The sequence below is a fragment of the Myotis nattereri genome (genome assembly GCF_964212035.1).
Source record: "Myotis nattereri genome assembly, chromosome: 3".
NCBI lineage: Eukaryota > Metazoa > Chordata > Mammalia > Chiroptera > Vespertilionidae > Myotis > Myotis nattereri.
In genome coordinates this window covers 116,757,616-116,769,919 of record NC_138077.1, presented here as the reverse complement: position 1 = coordinate 116,769,919, position 12,304 = coordinate 116,757,616, and the positions used below count along the sequence as shown (strand labels likewise).

The 12,304-nt window shown below is 43.3% G+C and overlaps 1 protein-coding gene across 1 annotated transcript; it reads left to right on the top strand.

The window, feature by feature from the left end:
* The first annotated feature begins 9,656 nt into the window (after positions 1-9,656).
* Positions 9,657-11,457, top strand: LOC308515309 (histone H1.8-like). Its single transcript, XM_081085953.1, has one exon. The coding sequence runs from the start codon at positions 10,327-10,329 to the stop codon at positions 11,242-11,244; it is 918 nt and encodes a 305-aa protein (XP_080942079.1). The 5' UTR covers positions 9,657-10,326; the 3' UTR covers positions 11,245-11,457.
* Positions 11,458-12,304: the final 847 nt, after the last annotated feature.

Genomic DNA, 12,304 nt, shown 5'->3' with positions numbered 1-12,304 from the left:
CAGGCTCCCAAGCTCTCCAGTTCTCCCCTGCAGCTTTAGAAACAAAGCCAGCCGCAGAGTAGGACCATGTAGAGGGGATCCCAAGACCAATCTCTGGACTGAATTCTATTAGATGGGGGCTTGGCTGATTACCTGGAACAGTAACATTTTATTTTATTTATATACTAGAGGCCCGGTGCACAAAAATTTTTGCACTTGGGGGGGTGGGGTCCCTCAGCCCGGCCTGTGCCCTCTCGCAGTCTGGGACCCCTCAGGAGATGACAACCTGCTGGCTTAGGCCTGCTCCTGGGTGGCAGAGGGCAGGCCCAATACCTAGGTGCAGCCCCTGGTCGGGCTCAGAGCAGGGCTGATTGGGGAGTTGGGGCGCCGCCCCTGTCATGCACAGAGCAGGGCAGATCGGGAGGTTGGGGAGTTCCTCCCTATCACTCACAGAGTAGGGCCGATAGGGGAGTTGGGGCACCGCCCCCTGTCACACACAGAGCAGGGTGGATTAGGGGGTTGGGGCGCCACACCCTGTCACACTCAGGGCAGGGCCCATGGGGAGGTTATGGCTCTACCCCGTCACACACAGAGCAGGGCCTGTGGGGGGCGGTTGGGGCGTCACCCTCTATCACCCACAGAGCAGGGCCGATCAGGGGGTTGGGGCACCGCAGCCTGTCACACACAGAGCCGCAGGGCTATCAGGGGGTTGGGGAGCTCCCCCCTATCAGGCACAGAGCAGGGCTGATCAGGGGGTTGGGGCACCTTCCCCTGTCATGAACAGAGCAGGACCAATAGGGATGTTGTGGCCCCGCCCCCTGTCACACACAGAGCCGCAGGTCAATCAGGGGGTTTGGGCGCTGCCCCCTGTCACGCTGATCCCAGTGCCGAGAGGTCTCGTGGCTCCGCTGATCCCAGTGCTGGGAGTCATACTACCCTTTTACTATATAGGACAGAGGGCTGGTGCATGGGTGGGGGCCGGCTGGTTTGCCCTGAAGGGTGTCCTGGATCAGGGTAGGGGTCCCCACTGGGGTGCCTGGCCAGCCTGGGTTGAGGGGATGATGGCTGCTTGCAGCTGGTCACACACCCTTCAGGGTAGGGGTCCCCACTGGGGTGCCTGGCCAGTCTGGGTGAGGGACTGAGGGCTGTTTTCAGGCTGGCAGGTGACTGAAGCTCCCAACTGCTCCTTTTTTCTTTTTTTTAATTCTGGGCCAGGTTTAGCTCTGAGGCTCCAGCTCTTAGGCCTCTGCTGCTGAAAGCAGGTTTCTGGCCTTTGTTTACCTTCTGTATTTGAAACAATGTTGCAGTCCTGCTGGCTGAAGCCAGAGTTTTTGTTTAGCTTCTATATTTGTTACAATGTTGCTTAGAGTGCAGCTGAGAGGCTGGCAAGGCAAGTGGGGAAGCTTGACTTCCTCCATCACTGAAGCAATCAAGCCTCCCTGTTCGCGTCAGCTGCCTGGCTGCTGGCCGCCATCTTGGTTGGAAGTTAATTTGCATATCTCACTGATTAGCCAATGGGAAGGGTAGCAGTCGTACGCTAATTACCATGTTTCTCTTTTATTAGATAGGATATAGATAGATATAGATATAGATATAGATATAGATATAGATATAGATATAGATATAGATATAGATATAGATATGTATATATATTACTGATTTTTACAGAGAGGAAGAGAGAGGGATAGAGCATGAGAAACATCAATCAGCTGCCTCCTGCACACCCCCCACTGGGGATGTGCCCGCAACCAAGGTATATGCCCTTGATCGGAATCAAACCTGGGACCCTTCAGTCCACAGGCCAACGCTCTATCCACTGAGCCAAACCGGTTAGGGCTGGAACAGTAACATTTTAAACATGAATCTGTTCAAACTGATGAAACAGGTCATTCAATTAAATAAGTGAATCATAACGTATTCCATTCTAAAGCAACATACATTTCACTTTGATGAGGTATCTCATCATTACTGAATGCAATGTCCATAGTATGTGACAGAAACATTTCAAATCCTAATGTTGTCTATGTTTCCTTTTGCACTCTTCAAAAGAATTATAGTAAACTAGAGGCCCGGTGCACAGCCTTGGCAGCTTGCCTCAGCCTTGGCAGACCCAGTTTCATCCAGAAGGTCATCCGGAAGGATGTCTGGAAGGTCGTTTGGCTTTCTGGTCTAATTAACATATTACACTTTTATTATTATAGATTCTCTCCTCCAATTAGCATGTATGGACGAAAGGGGCCATATGCTAACCTGACTAGTTCAGGAAAGGCCTGCAAGGTGCTTGTGCAAACTCAAAGACCTAAAATAACCACAAAAGATGGTCTGAAAATTAAATATTTAACTACAAACAGGTTATGGTGGGTAGTCATGTCCTAGGCCAGTATTTTCCCTGACAAAGATCAACTTAGATCTTTACTGAGCGCATTTGTCTTTTTACCTCTAAGATAATATATCTGTGAAATAGCTGATAACTTGTAACTTCCTTTTTTTCCCTGGACCCCTAAGGGCACAACAAATGGCACCAGGACATTCCCTCATTGTTATTGTTATCAAGTTAATTGTCAACTGTTAATTATGTTAAACTATTCTGTATCCATCTATGTAAAAGAAGTATATGTCCATCATCTCACTTTTTACCCTATCCCAGAAGTTTCCCTGCTTTGCTTTACCCTTTAGTCTAGCACCAATGAATTTCATGCAACCCACTTATGTATTTTCCTTTTGATGGTAAATTTATAAAAACAGGGTATGAACTCCTCATTCTCCAGAGCATTATCTCAATTCATTGAAGTTCTGCTTCCCAGCATATGCCGACAGTTTGGCTCAAATAAACTCACAAAATTCTTTACAGGTCTGAATGCTTTTTATGTTAACACATACATAACACACTTTATTTTAGTTTGGCTCAAGATCTTGGAAAATACTTCACATGTATGCATGCACAGTTATTAAGCTAGAGCATTGCACTGGCAACAAGTTTAACAAATTTTAAAAAATTCCTTTTTAAAATTACTGTCATAAGCAAAATGAGTGAAAAGTGAATATAAAAAAGCTTTCAGAATAATCACAGTATAATTGAAATGAACAATATTTAATATCTGAATTCATGTCTTAGAAAAAGTACATCTTAAGTCACCCAAGGGGAGACTGTCAATTATAACTAATACTGGTGTGTTTTCTAGAAAAACGTGAACTACTTTATGAATAGTACAAAGCTAAAGTAGAATAATCGATCTCATGAGACAGAGCAATAGAATCTTTTCACTGATAATATTTACCTTTTTTTGAGGAAAGATTAGAATTGTGAATTAGCCAAGAGTTGTTTTTATTCCGAGCTACAGTGAAACATAGGCTTTTCTAGAATAAAATACGTATTGAAGAAACTGTCTTTACTCCATTGTATGCTCTTGCCTTCTTTATCAAATATTAATTGAGTGTAATGGCTTAGGTCAATTTCTGGGGTCTCTGTTCTGTTCCCTTGATCTATATGCCTGTTCTTGCGCCAGCGCCAGGTTGTTTTGATTACAGTGGCTTTAAAGTGTAGTTTGATATCAGGTATTGTGATCCCTCCAACTTTGTTCTTTTTCTCAAGATTGTTGCTACTAGTTGGAGTCTTTTTTTATCCCATATAAATTTTTGTAGTGTTTGTTCTAGATCTGTGAAATATGCTGGTGGTATTTTAATGTGGATTACATTGAATCTATAGATTGCTTTTGATAGTATGGATATTTTTTTAAATATGTTTGTATTGATTTCAGAGAGGAAGGGAGAGGAGGAGAGAGATGGAATCATCAATGATGAGAGAGAATCATTGATCGGCTGCCTCCTGCATGCCCCCTACTGGGGATCAAGCCCGGAACCCAGGCATATACCTTGACCAGAATCAGACACGGATGCTTCAGTCCACAGGCTGACACTCTATCCACTGAGTCAAACCGGCTAGGGTGGTAGTATGGACATTTTAATGATGTTGATTCTATGAATCCATGAACATGGTATATTCTTCTACTTGTTTATATCTTCCTCTATCGCTTTTTCAATGTCCTGTAGTTTTTCAAATACAAGTCTTACCTCCTTGGTTAAGTTTATTCCTAAATATCTTACATTTTTGTTGCAATGGTAGATGGGGTTGTTTGTTTAGTTTCTCTTTCTGAGAGTTCATAATCTATAACAATAAAAGCATAATATGCAAATTGAATGAACGACCGTCTGGACGACCTTCTGGGTGAAGCTGGGACTGCAGCCACAGGATCAAGGCGGCTGCTGCTGCGAAGTCCTGGTCTTGCACGCACTTCATGCATCGGGCCTCTAGTTAATGTATAAAAATACCATTGATTTCTGACTGTTAATTTTGTTTCCTGCTACATTGCCAAATTCATTTATTAAATCTAATAGATTTTGGTGGAGTCTTTAGGGTTCTCTATGTACAATATCATATCATCTGCAAATAATGACAGTTTTACTTCCTCCTTTTCAATTTGGATGCCTTTTATTTTTTCTTCTGTCTGATCACTGTGGCTAGGACTTCCAGTACTATGTTAAATAAGAGCGGTGAAAGTGGACATCCCTATCTTGTTCCTGATCTTAGGGGAAATGGTTTTAGATTTTGCCCATTGAGTATGATGTTGGCTGTAGGTTTGTCACACATGGCCTTTATCATGTTGAGGTATAATTCCTCTATTCCCACTTTGCTGAGAGTTTTTATCAAAAAAGGGTGTTGGACTTTGTCAAATCTTTTTTCTGTGTCAATTGATATGATCATGTGATTTTTGTCTTCCAATTTTTTATGTTTCTGGTGGGAATGCAGACTGGTGCAGCCACTATGAGAAACAGTATGGAGTTTCCTGAAAAATTAAATATGGAACTGTCATTTGACTCAGTGAACCCACTTCTAGAAATATATCCTAAGAAACTCAAAACACCAATCAGAAAGAATATATGCACCTCTATGTTAATAGCAGCACAATTTACAATTGCTAAGATCTGGAAATAACCCAAGTGCCCATCAGAAGATGAGTAGATAAAAAAGCTGTGGTACATTTACACCATGGAATACTAAGCAGCAGTAAAAAAAAGAAGGTTCTCTTACCCTTTCAGACAGCATGGAGGGACCTAGAGAGCATTATCTTAAGCAAAATAAGCCAGTCAGAGAAATATAAGTATTACATAATATCACTCATATCTGGAATCTAATGAAAAAAATAAACTAATGAACAAAATAGATCCAGAAACAGAAGCATGGAAAAGACTGACAAATCTCAGAGGGAAGCCAGGATGGATGGGTGGGGAGAGATTAACTGGGGAACTTATATGCATATATTCATAGCCCATGTACACAGATAATAGTGTGGTGAAGGCCTGGGAGGGTTGGATGTGAGGTGGAGGGGGTCAATGGGAAAAAAACAGGGGACACCTGTAATACTTTCAACAATAAATACAAAATTTAAAAAATACATATTGAAAGTTTGCATGTGCTTCAATGGACATCACTTTCAGAAACTTCCGGGCTGACACACTGTTCCTGGCATTTACTCAGCTCTACCATAGAAAGAAGGGCCTTGGACATTCCTTGAACATCCAGGGCACAGCCTTATGTACCTGAGGTGATACTCTTTAAGAAAAGCTCTGTGAAGGCAGCAGAGGTGGCTCAGCTACAGGATCACAGACTCAAGTTTAAAATGTCCCTCGCTCAGCCTTTACCTGACACCCCCGCTCTGGCTGCATGGTGGTCTGACCTTCTGCATGGTCATGGCCAGTGAGGACGGCTGCCAGCCTCCGTCTGCTTTCCAGGTGACACGGCCTGGAAAGTCCTTCCATATACGGGGCCTGCACCCACCTTCCAGTAACATTTACCTACTTTCCCTTCTCTAAGCCACAAGACTCTACAAATATTTGAAATCATGATTTGTTGGGGTGTTTTTTTGTGAGGAAGCCTCTGGTGTGCCTGGAATGAACTCTGTGGCATGCTCGCTCTTGCTCAGACAGGAGCAGTATTTTTAGGCTGTGTCATAGGATGCAATAGTGAAATGTTCCAGTTACATGTTGCCGGGTAAAAAAAACACCAGGAATTTAGTGGCTTAAAACAATGGCACTATTTATTTTGCTCACACATGTGTTTGGTGGGTTCAGTGGGAATAACTTCTCTCCTCCATTCCACTCGAAAGTCATGTCACAAGCCTGGCCTTCAGTGTTGGTGTGTGTTGGCTGGGCTGCCTGCCAGAGCACCTGCATGAAACCTCTCCAGTGGCCTGGGACCCAGGGCATTTGTACCCAGACAGTGAGCTAGATGGAAGCCTCATCACTTCAGAAGTCAGAGGATCACTTCTCTGCATCCCATTCATCACACAGTCACAGAGCTCATCCAGATTACAGAGCTGGGGAAACACATTATACCTTTGACAAGGGAGTAACAAGGTTTCAGAAGATAATATAGGATTGAAAAGGTTATTGTAGCCCTTTTTCTGCAAAAAAAACCATCTCCCAGATTTGAAGATGGCAGCATAGGTAAACACCTTTACTTGCCGCCTCCCACAACCACATACAAATTACAACTAAAATACAGAACAACCATCAGCCAGAACTGCTGGAAAGCTGGTTGAATGGAAGTCCTACAACTAGAAAAGTAAAGAAGAAAGCACATTGAGACTGGTAGGAGATGCGGAGGCATGGAATGGACTGATCGGGCACCTACGTGTGCCACTTTTTTCATCAAGAGGGATATCTTTTCTGTGAAGGCCACCCAGAGGAGCAAGGGGTCCAAAACCCACACCAGACCCCCAGTCCAGGATTCCAAAGCTGGGAAAATAAGTCACTACTGGCAGTAAGAACTGCAGGCTATAAAAACCAGTGTGGATTGGGGCTCAGTGACATAGAGGCTGCTGGAGATCCAGCTCTTCCTCTTAAAATGCTGGCACCACAAACTTAGCTTACAAGGTCCTGCTTCCTCTGAGCTCCAGCACCAGGGCGAGGCTTTGGAGAACCCAGACACATATGAGGAGGAACTGGATTGCCTGGCATTGCAGCAGGAACTCAGGGGTGGCTTTCTCCCAGACAGATGTGCTTACAGGGATCATTGTTCCCTTGCTGGGATCTCCCTAGTCACAGGGCTGACTGGCAGCCATTTTTGTTTGCTCCACCCTGGTAATTCCCCAAGACCCCGCCTCTTCCAATTTACAGTCCCACCCAAGCTGTGTGCAGTGGCTTTTGCATATGAATGGCCTGTCCTTGCTTAGACTAAAAATCTCTCAAAGAAGCTGCAGCTGGGTCAGGGAGCCCCAAACCTATCAATAAAGGGCCCAAGACTCAGCACCAGCACCATCCTGCCTTGCTTCATAGCTGGGCCTCATCTGGGCACTTCCAAACCCAATACAAAGAGGAAGAATCTGTAAATCTCTCTGTAGCTCCTGCTTGGTGGCCCAGGCAGTGGCTGACTTTGCATCTCCCTGGAGACCCAAGAGCCAGTGTACCCAGTGGTCAGTGTCAGACCATACCAAATTACAACTCTACACATCCATAAGCAACACACTCAAAGGCTAGACTCAGTGAGTACCAAAGCCCCACTGAAGCAAGTCCTGCTCCATAGGAGTATCTCCTGCACAACAGCTCTCCCACTGTACTTGCAGCTGGTCCTCACAGCCAATTGCCCTGGAGGTCAATTCCTCCCAGTGACACCAACCACAATAAAGTCTCAACTACAACAAGATTGTGCTCACAGCCCAAAAAAGGGATACACCTAGAGCTGCCAGTTCAGGTGACTGGGGAGGCTGAGCCACTGGGCCCTATAGAACACCTACTACACAAGGCTACTCTAGCAGCTCAAGGAGACATAGAAGCTCTACCCAATATGTACTAGTAGAAACAAACACAGGGAAGCAGCCAAAAGACAGAGACAAAGAAACATGTTACAAATGAAAAAAAATGGAAGAAATCAAACTACTGTGTATAGAGTTCAAAATCACAGTTATAAGGTTATTCGGGAATCTTCTAGAAATCTCAAAAAAAAAAAAAAAGAAAAAGAAAAAGGAGCAGTCAAAAATTAAGCATACACTGACTGAAATAAAAAATAATTTACAGCCCTAACTGGTTTGGCTCAGTGGATAGAGCATCAGCCCGCAGATTGAGAGGTCCCGGGTTCGATTCCAGTCAAGGGCATGTACCTTGGTTGCAGGCACATCCCCAGTGGTCGGGGGGGGCGGGGGTGCAGGAGGCAGCTGATTGATGTTTCTCTCTCATCAATGTTTCTAACACTCTATTCCTCTCCCTTCCTCTCTGTAAAAAATCAATAAAATACATTTTTTTTAAAAAAAGAATAATTTACAGGGATTCAACAGTAGAATGGAGGATTCTGAGAATCAAATCAATGATTTGAAATATGAGGAAGCAAAAAACACCCAACCATAAGAGCAAAAAGAAAAAAGAATCCAAAAATATGAAGATAGTATAAGGAGCCTCTGGGACAACTTCAAGCATACCAACATTCGCATTATGGGGTGCCAGAAGAAGAGAGAGAGCAAGACATCGAAACCTATTTGAAGAAATTATGACAGAAAATTTTCCCTACCTGATGAAAGAAATAGACTTATAAGTCCAGGAAGAACAGAGAGTCCCAAGCAAGAGGAACCCAAAGAGGACCACCCCAAGACACATCATGATTAAAATGCCAAGCGCTAAAGATAAAGAGAGAATCTTAAAAGCAGCAAGAGACAAGCAGTTAGTTACCTACAAGAGAGTAACCATACGAATGTCAGCTTATTTCTCAACAGAAACTATGCAGGCCCGAAGGGAGTGGCAAGAAATATTCAAAGTGATGAATAGCAAGGACCTACAACTAAGATTACCCTACCCAGCAAAAGTATCATTTAGAATTGAAGGTCAGATAAAAAGCCTTACATACAAGAAAAAGCTAAAGGAGTTCATTACCACCAACCCAGTATTATATGAAAAGTTGAAGGTTATTCTTTAAGAAGAGGAAGAAGAAAAAGATAAAAAATATGAACAACAAAATGGCATCAAATACATACCTATCAACAATTGAATCTAAAAATGAAAAGAAATGAATAAGAAATCTAATGAACCGAATAAACTGGTGAATAAAATAGAATCCGAGGCATGGAAATGGAACAGACTGAAGATTCTCAGAGGGAAGGGGGTGGGGGGCAGAAAGAAATTAAACGAGATCTTATATGCATATATGCATTACCTATGGACACAGACAATAGGGTGGCGAAGGCCTGGGGTGGGGCGGGAACTGGGGGGGGGGACAATGGAGAGAAAAAAGAGGGACATCTATAATAGAATAATCTCAACAATAAAGATTTTAAAAAAGACATAGGGTAGTTGAATCAATAAGAAAACAAGATATATATAGATTAGATAGATAGATAGATATAGATATAGATATAGATATAGATATAGATATAGATATAGATATAGATAGATATAGATACCATCTACAAGAGATCCACCTGAGAACAAAAGATACAGAGTAAAAGTAAAGGAATAGAGAAAGATATTCCATGAAAATGAAAATAAAAATCTGGGGTAGCAATCCTTATATCTGGCAAAATAGACTTTAGAACAAAAGCTATAGTAAGTGACAAAGAAGGACACTACATGATGATAAAGGGAGCAAGCCAAAAAAAGTATACAACCCTTGTAAACAACTATATTCCCAACATAGGAGTACCTAAATATGTAATACAGTCACAGTAAGGGATTTTAACACCCCATTGACATCAATAGATAGATCTTCCACAGGAAAAATCAATAAGAAAACAGCCTCCTTAAATGGCACACCAGATCATACGGATTTAATAGATATCTTCAGAGCATTTCACCCAAAGCAACAGAATATACATTCTCTTCAAGTATATATGGACCATATTTTGGGACACAAAACAAATCTCAGTAAATTTAAGAAAAATTAAATCAAATCAAGGATCTTCTCTTACCATAAAGGGTCTGAAAGTAAAAATCAATCACAAGAAAAAAACTGGAAAACACACAAACATATGGAGGCTAAATAACATGTTACTAAACAATGACTAGGTTAATAATAAGATCAAGGAAGAATTCAAAAGATACCTTGAAATAAATGAAAATGAGAACATAACAACCCAAAATATATGGGGCATACAGCAAAAGCAATCCTAAGAGGAAAATTAATAGTATTACAGGTCGATCTCAAGAAACAAGAAAAATCCCAAACAACGTAACATTACCCTTAAAGGAACTTGAAAAAGAACAAGAAATAAAGCCCAAACTGAGTAGAAGGAAGGAGATAATAAAAATTAGAGCAGAAATAAATGACATAGAAACTAGATCTCTGCGTCTGTGTCAGCCTGCACAATGGCTCCCGGGAGCTTGGCCTCCAGTGACACCTTGATCTCCTCGGCCTCGCTAACCTCCATGACCTCCACCTCCGAGTGGTCTGGGACTCTCAAGCCAGGCCTACGCCAACATGCCGTCCCACCACCATGCCGCAACCCCCCAATGCTGTGCATGGTGCTGGAGGTGCTGCAGGCGGGCGAGCAGCGCCGGGGCACCTCGGTGATGGCCATCAAGCTGTACATCCTGCAGAAGTACCCTACGGTGGACGCCATCAGGCTCAAGTACCTGCTGAAGCGGGCCCTGGACACGGGCATGCAGCGCAGCCTCCTCATCAGGCCCATCAACTCCAGGGCCAGGGGGGCCACTGGCAGCTTCAAGTTAGTTCCCAAGCAAAAGAAAAAAATCCAGCCGAGGAAGACAGCCACCGTGTCGGCCCCCCGGAGACCTGGTGAGGCCAAGGAGGATGCCTCCAAGAAAGATGGCCAGACCAAGGGCGAAGAGGCAAGAGGGGGCAAGGCCAGGAAGGCCCCCCAACAGCCAGACAAGGCCACAGAGGCCCCTCCTGGTGCCAGCGGGCCCCATGGGAAGTTAAAGATTAAAGGCAAGAAGGACAGCCCAGCAGATGCCAAGGCCCACAGGAAAACCAAGGCTGGGACTCGGAGCTCAAAACCCACGGTCCCCAAGAGTGGAAATGGTGTGACTTCCCCAGCCAAAAAGAAGACAGGGAACAAGGTCCTTAAAGAGGCCACTGCCCAGGGGGCCAGGAAAGGGTCGAAAGCCAAAGCTGCGGCTGCTCCTAAGAACAGCGAGTCCAAGATGGTGCCTGAACCACTGACCAGGAAGACAGAGGTCCCCAGGGGCCCAAGAAGGCCTGGTATGTCCACCGCGGCCTCATCATCCAAAGAGACCAGGGTGAAGGCAGAAGCCAAGAGCTAGAGGCGGGTGGACAGACACTAAGACTCAGAGTTTTTATTCCCCCCAAAAAACATATCACTTTATTTTACTGTAACCTATTTATCAATAAAGAATTTTTTCTCCCTCACAAAAAAAAAAAAAAAATACAAAAGATTAATGAAACCAAGAGCTGGTTCTTTAAAAGATAAACAAGATTGACAAACCTTTAACCAGACTCATCAAGAAAAAAAGAGAGGACCCAAATGAATGAAATCAGAAATGAAAGAAGAGAAGTAACAACTGACATCACAGAAATACAAAGGATTGTAAGAAAATACCATGAACAACTATATGCAAACAAATTGGACAACTTGGCAAAATAGATAAATCACAGAAACATGCAATCTTTCAAAACTGAATCAGGAAGAAACAGAGAATCTGAATATACAGATTACAACCAGTGAAATTGGAGTAGTAATAAATAAAAAAAACTCCCAGCAAACAAAAGTCATGGACTCAATGGCTTCACAGGTGAGTTACCAAAAGTTCAAAGAACAAATACCTATCCTTCTCAAACTATTTCAAAAAAAATTTAAGAGGAGAAAAGGCCCAAAGCTCATTTTATGAGACGAGCATTATCCTAATTCCAAAACCAGATAAAGACATTATAAAGAAAGAAAATTATAGACAGAGATGCTAAAATCCTCTACAAAATATTTGCAAATCAGATCCAGCCATACGTTAAAAAGATTATACACCATGATTAGGTGGGATTTATTGTGGAATGTGAGGTTGGTACAATATCCACAAATCCTATATAATAAAAGAGAAACATGCAAGTTAACCATCCTCCGCTATGCTCAAACCATGCCCCCAAGCCATGCCCACCAGCCAATCAGGAGCGAGTATGCAAATTAACCCAACTAAGATGGCAAAGCCACGGAGCTGGAGTGAGCAGGAGGCTTGGGTTGCCCCTGGCAATGGAGGAAGCCAAGCTTCCCGCCTGCCCTGGCCAGCCCTGGGCTACACTCAAGGCTACAAAGTTTCAATTATAGAAGATAAATAAATCCCAGATACCTGCTTCCAGCCTGCCCTGGCCTCC